This window comes from Lactuca serriola, chromosome 7 (genome assembly GCF_051521515.1).
Source record: "Lactuca serriola cultivar US96UC23 chromosome 7, Lser_US96UC23_V15, whole genome shotgun sequence".
In the NCBI taxonomy this organism is placed as follows: domain Eukaryota; kingdom Viridiplantae; phylum Streptophyta; class Magnoliopsida; order Asterales; family Asteraceae; genus Lactuca; species Lactuca serriola.
In genome coordinates, this window is record NC_136414.1 from 78371241 (window position 1) to 78384366 (window position 13126).

The 13126-nt window shown below is 37.0% G+C and overlaps 1 protein-coding gene across 1 annotated transcript; it reads left to right on the forward strand.

Annotated features, from left to right (window-relative positions):
• Positions 1-7595: 7595 nt before the first annotated feature.
• LOC145061100 (xyloglucan endotransglucosylase protein 1-like) lies at positions 7596-8932 on the forward strand. The gene is made up of 3 exons (XM_079008476.1): positions 7596-7904; positions 8002-8195; positions 8464-8932. The coding sequence occupies exons 1-3, from the start codon at positions 7611-7613 to the stop codon at positions 8804-8806; spliced, it is 831 nt and encodes a 276-aa protein (XP_078864602.1). The 5' UTR covers positions 7596-7610; the 3' UTR covers positions 8807-8932.
• The last annotated feature ends 4194 nt before the right edge of the window (positions 8933-13126 follow it).

Consider the following 13126-nt stretch of genomic DNA (forward strand, 5'->3'; position numbering starts at 1 on the left):
ATGTTCGTTTGTGGGGGTATAATGGCTTAACTATACTTATTATAGTTTATCATAATTATTCATAGTGGTAATACTCTTTTGTATGTGTGACACCTTTAATAATGTGTTTGTTATATAAAATAACCCTAAACTATACCTATTATAGTTTATTAAGTATTTGTGTGGGTAGTGAGCGTAAGCCTTACTTGTCATAGTTTACCAATGTTTGTATTTTAATGGATATAGCCTTGTAATATCATTTATACATTTACCATACTTATGGAGGTAAGAATCCATTTGTTTTCTGTATGTATGTCTATATAATAAGACAAGATGACATATATGGTAATAGCACATCATCACATGAAGGTACACACCTTGCTCAATAAGTTACAAGGTGTATATGAAATTGAAAACATTTTTCTAGTTTTGCCATTTCTATTCTGTTTTAGAAAATCCATAGAAAAATCATACGGAGTCAAAAACTAGATCCGTAAATTCTGAGAGTTCCTAAATTGTGTCTAGTTTACTCATAATTGTTATCATGATTTTTGGAAGCCTTTAACTTGTATTAAAATGCTCATATTCACAGACTGGTCCGGATTTGTGTTTGAAAAGACAGACTGTTTTGTAAAAATCACCATAAATTGTAGAAAAATCGTGTGGAGATGTGCAAGTAGTCATTTTAAAGATAAAAAGTGGAACTACATGCATCTAAAACAGTTTTGAAAACTAAAATGTTTAAGTTGTCCAAAACAGTCCGTGAATGGAGTTGAACTTTTCTGATGAAGGCTGTTAGAAAAGTTTAGTTATGTTCTTGGTGTTTTAACTTGTATTCCCCCCCTAAAAACTTGAGAAAACATAAAAATGTAGGGGTATGAACTCACCTTGAGTGATTTTAGAAGATAAGTGTTGAAGAAAAGAAGTGTTCAACCCAAGAACACTTGAAGAATCACTTGAAGATTCGAAGATCTAACATAATTATGATGGAGTTTGTGTAAGATATCCATGATTTGAGTAGAAAGAAGTGAAATAATCATAAGGAGAGTGGATTTTGCTTACCAAATGTGGAGGAAAAACCCAAGATCAGCCCTTGAATCTCGAATTCTAGAGAGAGGAAGTGAGAGAGAAAAGAGTTTGATCTTTTTGGTGAAAAGAGAGAAAATGAGAGAAGTGAGGAGAGAGGAGACTTTTCTAGCCTTTGACCAATTGTGTGGTTGGAAAAAGGTGGGAAAAGTACAATGAAGTGACTAGGTAAGGGCTGATGGGGAATAGTGACATGGAGTGGGTAATGGAGGTTGCTTGTGTCATAAAATAAAGGAAAGTCAACACTCCACCTTTGTACTTCACCCACTCTTTTGGATAAGGTTTTATCCTTAAAAACGTGATAATTTAATAATTATGGGTCCTTATATGTTAAAATAAAGTTTTGGGTGAAAATCCCGCGTTAAAACAATTAAAAACGAAGCTAAAATGAAGTCGTAGTCGAAAACCGGGAAGAAAAGCACTTCCAGCGAGGCCTCTCGGATTAGGTCGGAGGTTCGGTCCCTAGGCCGAGATTCGGTCCTTGTTGATGCCGAGCCGGAAGCGAAATGGGGCGAACCAGAAGTAAGAAGCGAAGGCGAAGGCTCGGTCAAAGACTCAGAAGCGAGGGTTCGGTCAAGGCATCAGGATCCGAAATGGACCGAAGGTTCGGGTTCGGGTGTGGCATGCGAGGTTCGGGCCCGAGAGGACCTTTCGGGTTCGGTTCAGCAGCCTTCGGCTCAGAAGGGTTCGGTCCCTTGAGAGGACTTTCCGGTTTCTAAGAGGAGTTTCGGCTCCTTAAGTCCGTTTTTCGCGTAGACTTCTGTTTTTGGGCTGTTTTCGCCAAATTCGAGGGTCGGGATGCCCCGAGTGATTATAAAAAGTTGAGAGAGATTTTGAGAGAGATTTGGGAGAGATTTGTCATACTTGGAGAGATTTGACATACTTAGAGAGATTTGACATTTTTGGAGAGATTTCTCATACAAGGAGATATTTGGGAGAGATTTCACATACTTAGAGAGATTTGGGAGAGATTTGACATTCTTGGAGAGATTTCTCATGCAAGGAGATATTTGGGAGAGATTTCGCATACTTAGAGAGATTTGGGAGAGATTTGACATTCTTGGAGAGATTTCTCATACAAGGAGATATTTGGGAGAGATTTCGCACACTTAGAGAGATTTGGGAGAGATTTCACATACTTGGAGAGATTTGGGAGAGATTTCAAATAGAGAGAGATAGAGTGAAAACGATTGAGAGAGGTTTCATTTGTGACCTTTTTGAGTGTCTGGCTTTGCAATGCAAGGTCCGTAAACCCCGTTAAGCCTTGTTTAAGGATCTTACACACTCCCGATGAGTATGCAACATTGTTTTATCGGTTTGGCTCGTCACTTACCACAGTTTTAGGTTAAGGAGATCTAGATATACGTACTTTTCGATTTATGATCTCTCATTAGAATAGCGAGTTGTTTAGTAAATACATAACGTAAGCCCTAGTACCCAAGGGTTAGTTGGGTTGACCGGTTTGACTTGTTTACTTTATTTGACTTTGAATTGACCAGAATTTGACGGTTGTCACATAATATAATTATTATACAAGTGTGTTCTATCAAATTATAATAGACACTAAAGTATAAATCAAAATGAAAGATGCGTCTTGATCAAGCACCATCTTCCCTGAACCTTGCATCGGTACCTGTCTATGGTTGACTTGAGGATACAAGTTATTTTGAAAGAGAGTATCAGCTTTAAAGCTGGTGAGATCATAAGTATTTTAGTGTCTTAATTTGTAAGTAAGTATTTGTATGTATTAAAAGTGTATATAAACTGTAAGTATGAAAATGTTTGTAAAACAATTGTAAACGTTTGAAAAACCATAGAAATCCCTATGATTCCTACTATTATAACAGGGAGTCTTCTACCAAGACTTAACTGATCTATATGTAGCCTTCTACCAAGGCATCTAGTATCTGTGTGTGTCTTTTGTAAGAGTGTGTATTTTCCCGAGTCTGACTATCATTAACCAAAAAGATAGTTTCTACATTACCGTGCGTCGTGTGAATGTTCATGAAGTGAATGTAATGGGAAAATGAAATAGTACTATGGTGTAGTGTCGAACTACAACCCTACCAATTACTTAAAGTCTAGGGTAATTCTTCTAAGTACTGTAGCATTTGTAATAAATAACTACATCGGTACTCAACTGCCTTATTTGAGGGATAAGGTATAATGTGATGTCTAGATCCCAGGCTATATGCTCTCCTGTCAAAGGGATTTTGGGACCTACCTACGACCCCTGCATGTATGCAGGCCGTGAGCATCCACATTACTATGATCATGTATACTCGATATAACGATCACAATTACGTTGTGATTCATCGGTATAGTTAGATCCTGAACTGGTTCCATGCTATAGCACCTAGTGACGTCTGTTCTATGTATATGTAAGCGTACTCATGTAAGTGTGATCATGTAATTGTACTCATGTAATAGTATAGTAATGTACTGTAATGTTCTACGTGTGCTAGCTGTAATGTGTGTTCTCTCTCTATCTAGCATGTATAGTAATGTACTGTAATGTTCTAGCTGTAATGTATGCTCTCTCTATCTAGCAAGTATAGTAATGTACTGTAATGTTCTAGAAAGTATTGACTCATGAATGAACTAACTCATTGTATGATATCGCGTTCTAGTAATAGTTCTAGTATCTTCCTAAACTACCCATATGGTAGTTTACTAGTAATCTAACTGGTACGTATGGACATGGATGTATACCCTTGCTACACAAGGGCATTGGATGAACTGGAAGGACCTTTATGACTGTATATGTACACATGATATATAACTAATATTTAAACGACCTTCAGACGGGTACCCGATATCCCACCAAACCACATCCAAATCAAGGAAAAGGAAACAGGGTGGATAGCCTTCCTAAGTATTTTAAACATTTCTTATATAACTATACATATAGAGGCATGCAATTTATAATATAAAAGCATAAAATAAGTTTTGTAAAACCTTTGAACATAATTGTTATCTAAGAAAAGATCGACTTGATGTCAATCTATAAAACGGTTTGAAGGCATGGGTTTGATAAAACAGTTTAGTATAAAGAAACATTTGTTTGAAACACAATTGTAAATAAGTTTGAAATGAAACATACAGAGTAAAAGGTACAGTGTATTAAAGAGTTTTAAACACATAAAGTGTTTATGGAAAACATTTGAAGGAAACTGTTTGGTAAAACGACTAATGAATAGCCAATCATTTGAATGCTGCTTATTAATCACATATGATTGATATAATAATTAGCATAATTCTACTTGTATCCCCCCCATAAAACATTTAAAAACTGTTAAAACATTGATTAAGGGGTATGAACTCACCTGTAGTAAGTGATTGGAATTGAACGGACTGTATCGTAAGGAAGGATCGGACAAGTGCTTGGTGTCAAGTGAAGACTTTAGACACACACAATGATCCTAATTACATATGAAGACATATGCATATAAACAATTAGTGATTAAAACACTAATTAAACATGTATAAACATTCTAATGCGAGGTAAACACTTTGGTCAAGTGCTAGGAGGCTAATGGGTTGCAATAAAGGAGTGCAAGACCTCTCATGGGAGTTTATGGTCAAAAGACCATATGTGTTGGAGTTTACGACCCAGGGGAGTAAACTCCTGGCCGTAAACTCTCAATAAGGTTCCTAAATGAAGCCTAACATTATTACAACTTAAGTGGTGAATTGCTTCAAGGCTTAAACAAGTGTTTGGGCTTCCTTTTAACTCCTTTGATGAGTTCACGGCCCTGGGACCATATCCCTTGGAGATTACGGCCGTAATCTCCCTTGGGAGGATGTTTATGGTGTTTTCAAGTCCCTAAATTAACTAGGAACTAAACTAGGCTTTTTGTACTAGGCTTTAGAAGAGTTTATGGCACCAATTGGCACCATTTTATGGAGTTCACGGCCCTAGACCTTCTTGGGTCGTGAACACCTTACTCTTGGTTTTCTAAGTGTGTTTGCTAGTCCTAAACTCATTTAGGTACATGTCCAATTTAGTCTCTTGGCTTAAGGGGGGTTTTAGGGCATTTTGTCACTTAAAAATGGAGTTCACGGCCCAAGAACTTCCTTGGCCGTGAACTCACTTTCACCCTTGATTCTTAATTGTTTTGGTGGTCTAAACATGTAATGGTAGTCCCTATGTTGAGTTCCAAGGCTTTGAGGGACATTGGGCACAGTTTTGGCCCTTAAAAAGGAGTTTACTCTCCAAGTGTTCTTGGGCGGTAAACTCCCGAATCTTGGGGTTTTGATCCGATTTTGATGTTATAACACACAACCTAAGCTATATAATACAACTAGATAGAAGAACTCATGATTTGGGATAAAAACCCGAAGATCCGTGAGAGAGAATTCGGCTTTTCTCTAGTTGGATTGTAACTAATGAATGAATATGGTTCAGATTTCTATATATAGTCCTGAGATTTTTGGCAGAAAATATTTTTATTCCCGGAATGAACTCTAATATTCTAGAGTATTGGAATAACAGTGTTGCACAAAACCCTAGTGCATCCACTCTCCTAATATCTCCTTAAGTGTAAATCCTGAAAAACTATCAAACTTATACCCAAAGTCTGGAATTTCACTGAAACTGTTCTAACTTCTATTGGCTTGATATGGTTTGTTCAGAATGGAAATTTCGGGTTGTCACATATGTGACCAGAATGATATGTAGGAATGTATATAAAATTAAGCAAAAAATGTACAAAAAAATACGTCGAAACGTAGACAAACTCGAATATGATACATTTCTTAAAATTAACAAATGAAAGTTATTATATATGATCCGTCTCATACGTAGGAAACGCACATAAATTTAAACAAAAAAAATTACGTCGAAACGTAGACAAAATCAAATTTAAACCGAAAAGTTTATGAAAAAACCATGTAATTTAAAAAAAAAATTAACGAAAGAAAGTTCTAAATTAAAGTCGAAACGTTGAACACCTTGAATTATACTGACTAATATATAAAAATAAACACTTAAAAATAGTTTTTTAGGTTAACGAATGAAAGTTATTAATAAAAATCAAGTCATATATAATACGGGGTTAAACACAAAAAATTAGAAAAGAGATAGGTGAAAGTAACATTTTTCAAAGTTCAAAATAAAAGGTTCAGAGTGGAAAAGCCACAAACTCATAAACATAAAATACAAAAAAAATTACATAAATGGACCTATGGTTTACGCATAGTCACAAATTCAATCTCTGCTACTTGAAAAGACCAAAATACCTTTAAAGTAACGGATGAACAGTAAGGGCGTCAGCAAAAAGGGCCGTTCATGCAGGTTTTTGAAACCACAGGTACCATTCGTCAAAAAGAAATTAACAGGAACAGACTTTGTAATTTTTGACAATTTGGACATTTTTGAAATTACATAACATATTAGAAATATACAGAGGTCCAAATGAAATTACATAACATATTAGAAATATTCAAACGTCCATTTAGAATTTCTTTTCGGATAAATGAGGTGAACTCAATGAAATGAAGGCTGGCATGGATTTAGACGCAGCAGACTTTCCAGGAATCACACCGATACTTTATTCAGATATATCATAACTCTTAATCCTCATGGCCTCATATCCGACAACACCTCTTATTCAGAATCATATCTATCCCTTCCAACCATTAAAATAAACATTCTTTTATTCAGACCTATCACCTATCCAATACTAAGATTAAATATTATCTCATATTGTTTATTTTCTACGCTTCAAAATTACCAATAGCTACCTACTCATCATTTATTATATAGTAACGAATTAATTATTCCACAAATTTATATAATTTTTGTAAAATATCTAGCAAAATAGATTTCTTATTCATTTATGCACTCATGTTTTCTATTTTGTTAGAAACATTTGTGCATTTATCGATAAATAGAAAACTTTAAAGATTTTGTTAAATGGCTGCTAATACAATACATGAAGAATTCGAAAACATTCTAGTTAGTTTTATAATGAAATTCTGGTTCCTAGAAATATGATACACAATATATTATTTAATTTAGCATCCGTTCTTTCAAATACCTTGAATGCAAACCAATGAGGTCTTGAGTTCGATTAAGCAAAAAATCCGGTTGTTTCCATAGGACTTAAGTTTCCCCTCTTTTGTCTTTTTTATTTGCATAATTGTATTTTATATAACAACCTAAAACATATTTAACGAATTAAGGTGAATGGTGATCGATCATTTCTTATATAAAACAAGCCATGAGGGGAGAATAATAAAGATTGATAAAAAGAAAAATATGTAAAAAAAATGGTAACACCCAGAACCAATAGCTTAATTAATAGCTAGATGAATGATTTACCCAGAATTTATCAATTCTTCCCGACGTTATCTCTAATTGGCCTATCTCCACACTAGTGTTAACTTTACATGCAAACCCCAGAAGCTACCTAGTCTTTGACACATGCATAATATTCATCATATTTTAATGGATATTAAAGACCGACTTACACTTGTGTCTATCTATAAATATCACCCACAGATGACGACTGGATATCATAAGCCACAACTTCATTCACACGATGACCTCTTCGTCTTGTTTATACACACGAACCACCAGCTTACTCCTTATATTCTGTATACAACTCTTTCTGATTGTTTACGCCGCCGGCAACACTAACTTCTACAATGATTTCGACATCACTTGGGGTGGTGGCCGTGGTAAGATCATCGGCGCCGGCGACATTCTTACTCTTTCTCTCGATAGAGTCTCCGGGTCAGGCTTCCAGTCGAAGAAGGAGTATCTGTTTGGGAGAATCGACATGCAACTGAAGCTTGTTCCAGGGAACTCCGCCGGAACTGTCACCGCTTACTATGTATGCATGCTTTATTCTCTCCGATGATCTCATAATACTTCCACTTTCATTGCATTCATCTCTGTGTTAATTTGTTCTTTTGGTGTTAAATAAACAGTTGTCATCACAAGGTGCGAATCACGATGAAATAGACTTTGAGTTCTTGGGAAACGTGAGTGGCGAACCATATACACTTCACACCAACGTCTACGCCCAAGGCAAAGGTGATAGAGAGCAACAATTTCGAATGTGGTTCGATCCAACTTCCAATTTCCACACTTATTCCATCATTTGGACTCCTCAAACCATTGTGTAAGTTCATCAACACCTAGCTAGATATATATATTCGTTAGATAATTTTTGTTATTGATTTTGCCTTTTGGATTGTAATGATCACGTAATTTTACAAGAAACAAAGCGAAATATTCTTATGTTTGGTTGCTAAAAGGAATCGATCTATATCATTTGTTAGATGTTGCATATAGCAAATCTAAATAACGGGTTGAAAGAGGAAGTTTGTATCCGAGTCATGCTACTTTTCACATCATTTACTAACATATTATAAAATATTTTGTTCTAGTTTTCTTGTAGATGAAACACCCATAAGGGAATTCAAGAATATGGAAGCCATTGGTGTTCCATTTCCAAAACACCAACCGATGAGGCTGTATTCAAGCTTGTGGAATGCCGACGAGTGGGCAACTAGAGGTGGGCTAGTGAAAACTGACTGGACTAAAGCTCCATTCACAGCTTCATATCGCAACTTCAATGTTAAAACTGGTGCACTTTTGCAATGGGGTATGACCCATAGCCAGAAACTGAAGTGGGTTAAAGACAATCATATGATCTATAACTATTGTAACGATGCTAAGCGATTTCCTCAAGGCTTTCCACCGGAATGTAGGGTTACTGGTTCTCACTAGAGTACTTTCTCTTTAAACAATCGATGACACTTGGATACATAAATAAAACAAAATATACGAATAATGGTTGTGGAGTTGAACGATGATTTGTTATGTGTTACAAAAGTGTAATTTATGGTATGTAAAGTGTGGAAATATATAATTTTGTTAAAAGAAGGGTAAAGCATTTCGTGCTCTCTGTCAATTTCTACACCAACACCAGAGCAGAAAACATGCTTCAAAAAAGAAAACGAAGTGTACAAAGGTTTTAATAAATGCAGAAGCTCTCTGGTTCATAAGACGATAATGGACATGCCACTATAATTTCGATTTTGCGCCCAAACTAAAGAATTTATCACTCATTATCTGTCAAACAAAGTTATGGATATTAATTACCTTCTTCACAAAACCCCATGTTTTGGAAACCGGACCGGACCAGCCGGTTCAACCGGGAATCGGTCCTGGATCCGGTTCTTAAAGGCCATTAAAGGCCAAAAAACCTATGAACCGGTAAAAATCGGTCAGGTTGAGAAGCATTATCAAACAAAGTTATCCATAATACCTTCTTCATAAATGCAACCGGAGAGGTGGACATGAACAAAATCGATCCATGGGAATCACCTAGTGATTTCTTTAACTTTTTACCTATCTTGTTCATCTTTTTGTTTCTCTGAGTTTTATTAAATCACAAATTTAGAACTTTTAGGGGTTTTTGATTCTGAAGGGATGGACAAAAGGAGAACATAAATGGTACTCTTTTTTAGGCATAGGAGCATCACGTTACATACCATGAATTGGGTTGTGGTGCATAGGAACATCACATATACATACCACGAATTAGGTCGTGGTCTACGTGGATTGTGCATGCCAACCTGCACCTTTGTAGTAGGCGTGACCGTTGTGTTGCGTGTTGGGATGGCAACAAAACAAGTTAAACACTTCAGACAAATGCCAAACAAACTTTGCTGAACTTGTGGAAATAAATCTTCTGAAAATGTAATTCAAGTGAACATAATATTTAACGTGGTTCAATCAAGGTGACCTACGTCAACGGGTAAACGAGAGAATATTTTATTAACTTCCAAGAACATTTACAATCACATACAAAGATTACACCTCACTTGAGCTTCTCTCTTGCTTACTAACTGCTCCAAAGAATGTGCTATCAACCTCACATTGATTGCTCTCTTGCATTTTATGTGTAACTAACAATGATGGATATATGAACATATTTATAGGCAAGCATGGGAACCCGAATTATGATGGTCCAAGCCCATCCATAATTAGCCCATAATAAGGATGCCCTAATTTCCAACCAATCACAAAATGTCATGATGCCGCTTCTTGAACCTTCAACCTCATGAGCATCAACCATATGATGGAGCATCATGAACCATGATGTAGCATTAGGAGTCACCATGGCACATCATGAAGGCGCACTTTCCATCAAGATGGCACATGAACTATGTGGAACATACTCCATGAGCATCTTCATTCTTCTAAGCAACATTTGGATAAACTTGACCATCCTAGTAAACTTGACACCTGAGTTACTCATCAGGAGTCATGATGGCGCACCATGAACCTTTGTATATCCAGTCATTTGGTGGCATATCCTATAATTTGGTGGCAACCTTGTTTGCCTGGAGCCCCTGCGCCTCTATTAGGCAACCCCACCTTCCTGGCACCTGCGACATGAAGCCTTCCGTGCCTAGCTCTCCAGCCGGACACTACCATGTGTCCACGCAGCTTGCTGGCACCGCTGTCAACTAGCAGGGCTTGATCTGGGCTAGCCTAATGCCTGACCTAATTCCTCTTGACCTAAGTGTCCATAATTCTTCCTCCTTATATTGAGGCAACTTCTACTACGCTTCTAGAGTGTTCTCACTCTTTAGCATCAGTCTCCATGCCCATACTCATTCCCAACATGCCTAGATGGCTCTCTCTGACCATGAGCGATCATATTCTCTCATACACCGATCTGACTTAATCGTTGGAGCCTGATCCCGGGGGCATTGTTCCTAGAGCGGTTCTAACAGTCTCGTTACCTGTTGCAGCCAGGAACAAGCTAACGACGCACATCTCTGATCCACGATCCTGATCCAACACTCAAGATCCGTTGCCCGGATTCTGATGTCGCATCATTGGCGCCATCCGTGGGACCTCGAGAAAATAACTACCATCTCTTGGTCTCAACTCATTTTCACCAAGATCTATTCAGATCTGCAACATTTCACCTCAAGTCTGTCTAAACCTGTTCATTCTTATGATAATCAGTTCAGATCTGTTAGGCTCTTGCCAAGATCTGTCCAAATCTGCTACAACATCGTTCAAATCTCTAGATTTAATCAATATTTTGCTTAGATCGGTAGATCTGCTTCATTTTTCGCTCAGATTTCTAGATATGTTTTGTTTTTTGTTCATTTGAACATTTTTGAAGCACGTAATGCCATTTCGCTCAGATTTCTAGATATGTTTTTTTCGTTATATTTTGGTGATTTATTCAACAAGTTGAGGAGAAAAGAAGTTTTCATGAGTTCTTACATTATTTCCACTTCATATTACCAATGATTCTTTTTGTTGATGATTTTCTATGCATAACTCCATTTATCTGAAACATTGGTTTGTGAATCATGTTGTGTTTCTTATACATTTCATAAAACTTCAAAAAAAAAAACCCGTTTATCATTTCACCAAAATACACCTGAATTTACCTCAAAATTTTACTCTACATACCTTGGTTTACTATAATTTTTTTTTTATGATTTCACCAAAATATATCACATCATTCTTTATATCAAACCTTAAACATTGTGTTTTCACTTTAGCAAATGGTTTTTTCTTATATATATATATATATATATATATATATATATATATATATATATATATATATATATATACACATATATGATAGCTTGCCCTCTAGGCACACCAGAAATACCAAATGGATGAGCTACACAACGAAGTGTGTCAGCCACCTTTGCTAGCAAGAACTCATTCCGACTTTGATAAGTTACCTCTCACCGACTGGAATCCAGCCTGGAACCCACGCGGGAAAACCAGCTGGCGAAAACCATCACCTACTAACTTTAGTACAGGTGTACGCACCACTACCATGGCTATGTCAATCAAAAGTTAGGTAGGAGACAAAGGTACGATCTACCAATCAGTGCCTCAGACCCAATCGGGGTCTGACACCCTTGTCCCCACAGGTGGGATCCTTGCCCGAGCCCTTACTGTAAAAGGCCTCATGCCTTCAACGGTAAGGGAATCTAATCCCTAATTCTATAAGCCTCACGCTTTACACATAGCCTTTCATCTCTCTTAGAGACCGACTTAACCGTCAGAGCATTCTCCCGGGACCTCCTCCCGGGGATTGGTTGACGGCCTGTTTACTTGTTGTGATTGTAGACTTTCATCGAAGAGCACTCATCAAAGCCATTAACACACGCCGAAGATCTGATATCACATCATTGGCGCCCTCCGGTTTTTGAGACAAAAATACCAAAAGCTTCAAACCTTTAATGCCGGTCATGGCTAACGACGGTGAAGGGGGTACCAGCAACACGACACAAAGCCATGTCCGACCAATGTCTTCCTTAGACCCAGTCCTCACAAAAAGAAGTCGGACAACCACATATATCATCATATATGAGCCTACATCGGGAATGCCGAAAAATCAATTTTGGGTACCCCCACTCACTCCAATAAGCGAACAACAGTCAACCTGTAACGCCCGTAGATTCGGGCTAGTCAATTTAGAGACGATAAACATCAAAACTGAATTTTTGATGGAAGATTATTTAGAAGGAGTAATCTTAACTAAGTTGTAGTATATGTTACATGGATTCCATACATATAAAGAACACCAAAATCCGAGTTATAATGAAGAAGTTATGACCTATCGAAATTTCACAACAGAACCGACACGATATAACACGACGTAAATAGTGAATTTAAGTTAGAGTGATATTTGGCCTTAGCGATCTAAATGAAAGTTGTAGAATACATTAAACCGAGAGCGTGCATAAAAAGAACGTCTAAATATGACTTTGTATGAGGAAGTTATGATTTTTCGAAGTTTCAACTTAGCGGTATGCAGCCCAAAGTTCGAATATGACATCGAGTGGTTTCTAGCCGAAACAATCTAAACGAGAATCGAAGATCTCGACGATAGTAGCCCAACGGTGAAAAGACAGACGAAAACGGATGTCCGATGAAGAAGATATGATTTTCTAACGGAGTTTTCCTGTCCCGGCCTACTAAAATAATATAATAAAAGTTAAAGTCAAAATTAGCCGACGGAGTTTAAACGAGAGTTGTAGAGCATAATCTCAC

Bases quoted from the DNA above. Each gene is read 5' to 3' on its own strand.
- LOC145061100 (XM_079008476.1), top strand. From the start codon at position 7,611: ATGACCTCTTCGTCTTGTTTATACACACGAACCACCAGCTTACTCCTT. The intron at 7,905-8,001 runs GTATGCATGCTT...TTAAATAAACAG, and splicing joins GAACTGTCACCGCTTACTAT to TTGTCATCACAAGGTGCGAA. The intron at 8,196-8,463 runs GTAAGTTCATCA...ATTTTGTTCTAG, and splicing joins TGGACTCCTCAAACCATTGT to TTTTCTTGTAGATGAAACAC.